The sequence below is a fragment of the Lycium barbarum genome, chromosome 11 (assembly GCF_019175385.1).
Source record: "Lycium barbarum isolate Lr01 chromosome 11, ASM1917538v2, whole genome shotgun sequence".
Classification (NCBI taxonomy): Eukaryota; Viridiplantae; Streptophyta; class Magnoliopsida; order Solanales; family Solanaceae; genus Lycium; species Lycium barbarum.
In genome coordinates, this window is record NC_083347.1 from 2,954,776 (window position 1) to 2,965,326 (window position 10,551).

Below are 10,551 nucleotides of genomic sequence, written 5' to 3' on the forward strand. Positions count from 1 at the left end.
CAATCCATAGTGAGCACTAAATCAAACTAATCTTTAGCAATCAATGATCTTTCCTCTAAGTTAACAGGGCAAGTCTAGACGATGATCAGACACTGCATCACTACATTTTGGTTATTGAACTTCCGTTTTTCAGAATAGGAGCCAATATTTCGAGTAAATTTCTAATATTAACCACTATAGCACAAACTATTAGGTCTCTACTCTCTGATCAACCACTGTCCACATATTTATCCTACTACATGAACTAGACTAGTAATGAACAACAGAAGACATCACAATGGTATATGAGTACACATCTCTTATTCAGCCGTTACTACTATGGTGTGCTTGGATTAGGCTCGGTTCCAGAAATGTCTGCATCATCTTTGGTCATGGCAACATAATTCAAAGGAGCAATAGGTCTGGTCTTCCCATCTTTATTAGTTGACCTGGAACCGTTTTGGTGGGAATTAAGAGACAATCTTCTGCTGGTCGGCCCATTGGCACTGCCATTTGCTCGTGGGCCTGTTACCTTCTTTGGACCAAGTGGTCGAGCAGGACTTGGGGTGGATCCAAATACTTCTGGATCTTTGCTCATCTGCTCTTGGAACTTCTTCTGGTCCTGCAAGATACGAAAAGAAACATGTCGTTAGGCCTTCAGTTAGTCATTCTTGGTATGACATCAAGCAAAAACTAATGCTATGTCAAGCTTTCTTCACCAATTAACTTAAATAGAGACGATATCCCTTAAAGGATTTTGGACTTACCCTCAGCCTTCTTTTCTCTTCTTCTCTATCGTGCCTGAGCATCATATATTCGTCTAGCATGGCAAGTAGTGGAACGCCATCATAAGTGAATGTGGTGTCCCGCTCTTGTTCCCATGCTCTAGTTTTTGCAACCAAGGACTCCACAAGAGCTGCATAAACAAATTTTATATTTAGATTCAGCGACTAATATGCAACAATAAAATGAATCTTGTTTACAACAGAAAGGCAATGGATCTTATATCGTTGAACTTCCAGTCAAGCAAGAAAGAATCCTTAAGCTCCTTGAAATGGAAAGAAAAACTAAGTAATAAAAGACACTAGATAGATCCTTAAAGAAATCCTTGGTACAACTGACAAGTACTTGCATCATCCCAGAATCATTTTTTTTTTTACAGGTGCCCTCCCAAACATATCCAGCAGAGCCAACACTAATACCCACAATAATCAGTTTTATCAGTGATGTAACACTAATTCGGGATTTACCTGGAATTTTGTTGACCAATATCCGAGCCTTTTCAGCCCTCTTCAAATTTAAGTGTGCCCCTCTGCTTGCATTATACCGGTTATCATCCTGTTTCACAATAATTTATGTCACGTTATCATCAAAATTCCCATGGAGATACCCTTATGGTGATCTGATGAACTACAGGCATGGAAACCCCATTTGCTCTAAATGATATTACTATCAAACTTCGACTGCAGTCAGTTAGAAATGATGTAGAAGTGCAGGGGAAGAACCAAAGTGTGTTTTTGGGGCAGACAATTACTACAGCTTAGTGGCATATAATTGGATGTACCACACAAGTCAAAGTAAGCAACTTTCACCATTGTTGTCAGCTAGATTTTATCTTAAATGTGATGACCATATTGAAATTCATATGCAGCTTCTTCCTTTAGATTTTCGTTTTGAAAGTAGCAAATCAGTACAGTTCAAGAGTTCAGTCAATTTTCTAATTATGATGATTTACTAGCTTCTTGAACTGGATCTCGAGGAACTATATATTTTGAAGCATATCAATGATGACCTACTTCTTTCTTCCTTATATATATTGCTGTTTCATTCCAAATATTGCGGCGTCCTAACATCATATAACTTGAAACATAGTAGCAGAGAAGCACAACTACTCAAAAACAGGTATGTTTTTCAAAAAAGGTGAAAGGATGAAAAAGGGTTCGGTCTCTACCGAATATACTGACAAGTATGCTCTGCCGATTATACTAATAAATCAAGCCGTACTCACCTCATATGCTTCATTAACAAGACTGCATGAAGAATATATCTACACAAGAAGAAAAAAAGGAGGAAAGACAACATGATGAATGCAAGAGAACATACCCTGTTGTAGTCTTCAAGCCAACTCTCTTCTTCACAAGCTGCCATCCATTTCTCAACTTTATCCAATATTTCTTTCCTGCTATAAGCCTCTTCTTTTGCATTTACGATCTGATTGTCCATGTCAGCTAGTAACTCTGCAGGATCAACATTCCCAGAATCGATCAGTGCCATAATTTTTTCTCGAGCAGCCTCAGCATCAATCTCTATGTGGGCACGTGCATAAATGTCTTCCAGTTCGGCCTGTCTTTTGAAAGAAATCTCCTTCATCTTGCTAGCCTTAAGTTGATCAAGCCTTTCAACTTCCACTTCAGCCTTGACAGTAACAATAGAAAAGCAGTTAGTGGCAAGCTATTAAAGCACTTGAAGTGGATTCTAATATCAATCTCCATCTCGAAATACCTGTTCAATCAGATCAAGAGCAAGAGCCCCTGGAATGGCCACTTCATCTACTGAAGCTGATATGTTGCAGGTAACATGGTCAAACACGCTCCTTTCTTCTTCTGGGGTATCCATCAAATTCCATAAATCAATTAGCTGAGTAGCTAATTCTTGAAGCTGTACGAGGGAATACAATCAGAAGAGAGTTGAATTGAAAAAGAAGTGGGCTGAGTGAAATGTTCAACATGTGGACATGATATGTTACTGGCAATAGCATGTTTGAAGTGCTAAACTGAGTACTTGTCAATTTCTGTCATGTAAGATGAATGAATTATGCAGGGTCCATATAGACTGAAACTATTCCAAAGAAAGGAACTTCAATCATGCACATTGCATGGACAAGCAGACTTGTTAACGAGCTATTCCGTTTAATCAGTATAGACAAGTTGTGCTTGGAGGATCCAAATTTTGAATAATGTAGATAGCAGAAAATGCCCGATGTAGACTAAACTAGATGAGAGGTACTATATGGAAAAAGAAAAATGGTCAACTTAAAACAGTAAGGACATTCACCTTAAGTAATCGCTGTTTCTTATCTTCCTTTAGTACCAAGACGGTGTTAGCCAGCTTTGACAATGTATCATTGCTAATACTTTTAGATTGTACACCAGTAGAATCATCCAGGCTTGGGTGAACTTCCGTGACAGTACTGAAGAAGTCCATGCCAAGAACAGCACAAAGGTCATGCACGGTACTCACAAGATCAAGGACCTTGTGCAATCTGTCACTCTGCATAGTTTGAACAATAATATATTGAGTATCTGCCAAGCAGGACCAAATAAGCAGCCTCTAAACATTTCTCTTGTGAATATTGATTATACCTTCTCCTTTTGGAGCTCTTGAAGCTGCGCATTAAACTCATCCAATTTTTTTACAGATAAGTCAGATTCGTCCACTGTAAGACTCTCAACTTGCTCGCTAGTCCCTACAATCTCACTGCTAATCTTCTGAATTTGTGATTGAACATCAAAGAACTCTTTTATCCTATCGTCTTTCTGCTTCCACAGTTTTTCCAGTGTTGGTGCTATAGCTGCAAGCTGTTCCTTGATTGTACCTGAAGTCTTCTCAGGCTAGAGAATCAACCACAGAAAGTATAACAAGCATAAGAAAAAGGAAGCATCATGACTTCCAAGTTCCAACTGCAAACAAAAGAAATTTAAATATTTCTGTCCATTCATAACAAAAATGAAGTATGTTCGCTCACAATTCCAACATATGTCTTCTCTCCAAGGGCCGATAGCAGCCTGGAGAGTTCAACTTTGGCATCTGCCAATGCCTGAAGAAGGTGAGCCCGTGACTTCACAGCGTGGTCAACCTTTCTCTTGTAGACATCCAGACACTCTTGATCTATCTGAAGAAGCATCTTGTCCCGCTCATCATCAGTTTCACCAACCTCATCCCAAATTTGCTGCATCAACAGACAAGTTTATTTTATCCATCAGCTACATACATAGTATGTACATTAAAGAGAATACTTGATTGGTTCATTTTAAAATTATTTAAAAGATTGCGACTAAATCCACAAAAAAGAATTATAATTGCCTGCAGCTTTTGTAATAGGGAACCGCAAGTTGTTTCGTCAAGAACAGGAGTAGTTTGATCATCCACTGCTTCCATCTTCAGTCACTTTGACCAAACCTGGAAATGATTCCAAAAGCAAGCTAAATTTTCAACCTAGGACACGTATTGCGGGAATTGGCGATGAAGTTTGCTGAAATTTCACAGGATAAATAGCATAACCACAAGTAGGAACCAGAAAGTCCAACTAAATGAATTATTGAGCAGTAATCAATATTACTAAGCCATAAAATATTCTACAGTTGTGAAAAAGATGGAGTTTACACCTCTATTAAGTTCTAAACATAGAGGAAGAATAAATTCTGATCTTTCTATTTTACTTCTTGGATCTGTGATCATTCTGGTTTTCACTCCTTTAACAAGGTTTAACTTTCAACACTAACACTTAACAGTGTGATCTGTGAATAGCTTTTACAAAGCCTGATTACTTAAGAACCAACTACGAGCAACTCTGCATAATAACCCTAGATTGGCAACTACAAAAGAGGGTAAACAGCCTGCTACAACGACATAGTAAAAAATCTCTACAATGAAACAGAGGACACTAGCAGGACCAGAAACCAGACATGGATAGCAATAGAATGTCCTGAGCAACTTCACCTTCACCTTCGCTTAAAAAATGCAGTCTTAGTGAACTATAAAACCCACAGATTAACCTGAAACTTCCTGCACCTTACCTGATAGGGCACACATTTACAACAACTATAAGGATAAAGCATCAGTCCTATAATTTCGACTAAAACAAAACTAAACAGGAAAATCCTCCAACTCTAAACCGTTACATTCACACAAGTGCACATCAATCTAAAGCCAAAACACTACATTCACAGCAATCAAAACACCACAATTACTCTGAAAAACACTTGATCAAAAATTGAGTAAAGTAAAAATAAACAAGAAAAATCCGACTCCAAGCCCTTATCCCCACACAAATGCACATCAATTTAAAGCCAAAACACTACATTCACAATAATCAAAACGCCACAGTTACTCGAAACACACTTGGATAAAAATTTGAGCAAAGCAAAAATAATCAGGAAAATCCTCCAAATAAGAGAAAAATTAACTCCAAGCCCTTACATACACACAAATGTATATCAATTTAAAGAGAAAACACTACATTCAAAGCAATCAAAACGCCACAGTCACTCGAGAAACATTTAGATGAATGTTTGAGTTAAGCAAACCTAAACAGGAAAATCCTACAACAAAGAGAAAAAATCCAACTCCAATCTCTTACATTCACAAAAAATGTACATCATAGCAATAAAAATGCAACAGTTACTCGAAAAAAACACTTGGACAAAATTTAAGTAAAGCAAAAAATAAACCGGAAAATCCTCCAATGAACAGAAAAATTACACACAAATGTCCATCAATTTAAGACCAAAACAGCATATTCACAACAATAATAAAAAGCCACAGTTACTCGAAAAATACTGCGATTAAAAATTTGAGTAGAGCAAAAAATAAACCGGAAAAATTCCGAAGTACATGCCCTTACATACACATAAGTGTACATCAATTTAGAGCCAAAACACTACATTCACAGCAATCAAAACTCCACAGTTACTTTCAAAACACTTAGATCTCAGTACAACATCGAATAAAATCATCTTCAAAAGAATCGTACTAAAAAAACCCACAGGTACACTACAAATGCGTTGCTCATTGCTCAAACTATACATATAAACAATAAAAGAGAACTGAAATGAAGCGAATGCTTACCCAAATTAGGAGATTTTGGTATCAGATCTACGGGTATTCACTTGACAGAATCAGTATTATGAGTGTTTATTGTGTCAATCAGAGAAACAACGGGGGTGGGTGGGTGGGAAGCTTAGTAAAGAAATGAGAAAAGGACTTGAAAATAGAGGAAAGGGTGGGGCCTGTTCGAAGATAAAAATTAATGTCTTTTACACTTTTACCACTGTTTATAGTACAAATTACCAACATGACACTGAGGATATTTGACTGATTTGACCAAAACTTGGTCTTGGTCTTAATGGTCAACAAAGCGCTAAACGATAATGGTCATTTCGGGAACGTAACGTTAGTCTGCTTTAGCCAGAAACAAGTTTGCGAATATTATAATACACAGATAAGTATAAATTTAATAATAGTACTAATTAAGAATCTAATCTGCTTGAAGTCTTGAACCAGACTATCAATGGAAAGACTATAATTAAAATAGCTAAGAGCCTGTTTGGATGGGCTTATGTCTATAAGTTGTTTGCAGCTTATAAGCTAAAAAAAATAAGTTGGGGTGGTCTAACTTATTTTTTTTGGCTTATAAGCTGTTTTCAGTTTATAAGCTGCTTTAGATAAGCTAAGTCAAATGGGCCCAATTATTTTTTGAAGCTTATTTTAAGCACAAAATGACTTTAAGCTTGCCAGTCAAACACTCAAAAAAACTGAAAACAGCTTATAAGCAACTTATAAACAACTTATAAGCCAATCCAAACGGGCTCTAAATAGAGTAATTCTAGTAAGGATCATTTCTTAACTGAGTAAAATATCTTATTAATTACTAAAAACTCCCGACATATAAATGTTGATACCTAAGGCTACTATAGCTTGCAACTGGTGGGGGGTTAAATATGTGCTGATGAAATTTATGCAATGTGATCAACTAATTAATGCTAATTATTGAATACGTGAAAGTACTTAATTGACTCCAAAACATAGCGGCTATTCGATACAAAATGAATTATGGATCTAATTCAATATCGAAAGCTAACTCAAGAGGTAATAATTATCCAAAATCGTATAAAAAGACAAATTACCTTTCAACCACCGATATGAAATAATTCAATGCTACTAAATTAGTTTTATTCAACAATAATGCAAGCTACAACTTTGTCAAAACCGCAAATTGAACCACTTATTATTGTATTATCCGTATGAGCTACAAATAATTAAATATGTCGAAAGCAGAGGTGGATCCAGGATTTAAATTTTATGAGTTCAATTCTACGATTCTTAGCATTAAACCCATTATATTTTTAAAGTTGTGGGTTCATATCTACTATTTATATCAATTTTAATAATTTTTTACACATAAATTTATGCTCTGCGTCGGAAGTTAGGGTTCAATTGAACCCTCATCTAACATGCTAGATATGCCTCTAGTTGAAAGCAAGCGTAGTTTTGTGACAACACACCATTAGAGTTAGCGGTGGTAAAAATGTCATTCTTAATCAAAGATTTCTGATTCAAATCCTGAGAATGGAATTGTCTTTGGTAGGGAGCACTGTGCTGACAAAGTGAATTTCGGTACGAATTCAAATTAGTCGAACTCAAAACAGGTATTGTACTAGAAACCAAAAACAAAGGTTTTGTGACAGCATATGCATGAACACACTTCAGTGGACTCAAACTCTCTCTCTGTATATTATATATATATACACACACAGACTCCCTCCGTTCCAATTTCTATTATATTTTTCACGAGAGTTAATTTAACTAAACTTTGAAACTAAATTGGATTGGATTAATTCAATATTTTAAGATTAAAATTTATATATTTGAAAACTGCATGAAATGTACTATAAGTTGCAATTTTTCTCATATTAATTTTGAAAAAAATATATCTTAAATGTTGGTCAAATTTCATGCAGTTTGAATCTCAAAAAATGAAAAGTATCACATAAATTGAGACAGAAGAAGTATAATTACGTAATAAATTGAAATTTTATATTAATTCAGAAGCCATTGTCACAAAAGAATAGAAGGTACGGTAACATCTGGACGTATTGCCTAAGATCTAAGTTTCGCAATGATGTGTTTAGAGCCCGTTTGGATTGACTTATAGGTTGCTTATAAGTTGTTTTCAGTTTTTTTGAGTGTTTGACTGGTCAACTTAAAGTCATTTTGTGCTTAAAATAAGCTCAAAAAAATAATTGATCTCATTTGACTTAGCTTATCTAAAGCAACTTATAAGCCAAAAAAATAAATTAGATTACTCCAACTTATTTTTTTTAGCTTATAGGCATAAGTCCATCCAAACAGGCTCTTGGCATGAAAAAATGATTACTTAAAAACTATACGTAATAAAATAATGTATTTGTTCAGAATGGTCGGAAAGTGACTCCATATATAGAGGCACTTGGTACGGACTACATGCCACTTTGATTTGAAAATCAAATAAATTATAATCTTCGTGAATATATATGATGATGAGTTGTTGGCTACTTTTAGATGGAATATGTTGATATCGTTGAAAAAACTTGATGGTGATTTTATTACAGGGGTAAGTATATGCAATTAAGGGCGACAAGAAGGGTATATAAGTACAGAGCAAAGAGCAAATAGTGCCAATTGCATGGATTTAGGGGCAACAGTCTTGACAATTGCTTTATCATTGCTGGCTGGCAATAGTGTTTGTCGCAGAGAGCATTTAGTGTAAAAAAAATAATCTATCCGCTCCGGGTGTCTGATACCTCCATTAAAATTAGATTAAATTTCAATTTACCTTAAAATGTCAATGAATCATTTCTTAATAAAGGTGACTTTATATTCAAAATTTGAATTCGAGACTTCCGATGTATTAAGGATGAATGATTGTACTTATTATTACTCCAACACAATCCTTATCCGTGAGTATAATAATATTGGTATTAAAATAGCAAAACTGTGAATTTATTAAAATTTCAGTATCCACTTATAAGTAGTTCTGTTAATTTGATATCTAGGTCTTGAGATCATGGTATAATAATCCTACTAGAAAGTAAGGACAAATCACTCAACGACATGAGAAATTATTACTGTTGTTTTTTAATCATTTCAGGTCATGACTATATTATCAGTTTCATAATTCATAGTTTTAATAATATTTTATTTGTCTTTTTCACTTTTCGTTGCTAAACCGCGTAACTCATATGCGTGCTATAGTGAAATTAATAAAAAACAAATTAACCTTTTTAACATATCTGAAAACGTAATTATTGAATGAGAGCAAGATATGACCGTTTTATTTTGCGACTCACGCTACTAACATTAGTGGCACAAAAAAGTGAACTTAAAGTTTGTGGACGCAAACGTGTAAGAGTTCGTCTACTTTATTTTGCAAGAAACAAAAAAGTGTCAATTATATTAGATACATAATAAAAAAAATTGTACTCCTTCATTTCATGTTATTTGATATTAGTTTGTTAAAAAATGACACATTTGTTTATTTTATAATTAAAAGCGTAAATATATATAATCACATATTTAGAAAGTAAGTCATTTTTATTATTAAATTTTAAGTCAGCGTCAAGTCAAACAAAGTAGTAGAATGAAGAGTACCCATATACTATCTTCAACTAAGAGTTACTACAAAACATGGGTCATGCGGGAACAGCAAAACTACCTAGAAATCCTCATTAGGACCAAAAAGAAGGACAACAAAAAGTAAAAAGAAAAAAAAAGTATTTACACTTTTATTTAAAGATTGTCCAATTCCTCTTGAAAACATTAATCTTTACCTTGGAGATCGAGTTTAGATTAAAAAATATGGGACGTTAAAATACTCCGTACACTAACTGAAATAATAATCTATAAGAGCACCCTCTACAATGTTAAAGGGCAAAAAATAATCAAAATAAAATAATATATATATATATACATTATTGCCTCAATTCTTGTTGTATATGTCACGTGGAATGAAATGCAGCCTTACACGTTAATTCCCGAAAGATCGAATTCGCTCCTCAGATTATGACTTTTGCTTAATTATATTCACTGTTTAAGGTTGATAAATAATATCAATGTTACAATCAGGAGTTAGCATTTCAATTTTATGGAATCAAGATTTTAGAATGACGATTTAAGTGCTAACAATTGAGTTCTAAATTAATATGAGTACACATTTAATGAATTTCTTAACACAAATATACTATTTAAGCAAAAACTATTGAATTCAGCCGAAACCGTATCCTGACTTCTAGCTTTATCCCTGATTTTCAACTAACATGACATGTTAAGAACGACACGTTTCAACATAATGTAGGATTGTAGTCACATTATAGTCCTCTTATGGGATAGCGGATTAAAAATTTATCGCACCCAATATTTATATTAATTCAGTAATAGATGTCACAAGTTTTTATACATATTATTACGACTAAATTATTTAATTTATCACTTAGTTATAGTAAATATGAATTGCGAGTAAGTTTTTATCGAAATAATGTAAATAGAAAAGCCATGACAAGATAAGGAAATTAATTCTTACCAGACAGGCACCGAAAGCGAAATAAGATACTATGTTTCACGTGAATGCACGATCGAACTTGCTTGGGATGCATTGCTACCTGCATTTTGAGATTATTATGTTATGCTTAGTCCAGCTTTATTTGTCATTTTCCAATCATCTATCCTAATTTATTTTAATATTTTCTCTATATAGTTGAAAGAGTTTCATATTCAATAATTAAAATTTTGCGAAGCTAGGTTTAACTAATTTAGCAA

At 34.3% G+C, this 10,551-nt stretch overlaps 1 protein-coding gene across 1 annotated transcript; it reads right to left on the reverse strand.

Moving 5' to 3' along the window:
- Positions 1 to 88: 88 nt before the first annotated feature.
- Positions 89 to 5,964, reverse strand: LOC132618844 (65-kDa microtubule-associated protein 1-like). Its single transcript, XM_060333846.1, has 10 exons — positions 5,827 to 5,964; positions 4,063 to 4,158; positions 3,725 to 3,928; positions 3,342 to 3,590; positions 3,034 to 3,249; positions 2,482 to 2,637; positions 2,083 to 2,394; positions 1,230 to 1,317; positions 747 to 895; positions 89 to 601 (listed from the first exon to the last, which is right to left on the reverse strand). The coding sequence occupies exons 2-10, from the start codon at positions 4,135 to 4,137 to the stop codon at positions 317 to 319; spliced, it is 1,734 nt and encodes a 577-aa protein (XP_060189829.1). The 5' UTR covers positions 4,138 to 4,158; positions 5,827 to 5,964; the 3' UTR covers positions 89 to 316.
- Between the last annotated feature and the right edge of the window lie 4,587 nt (positions 5,965 to 10,551).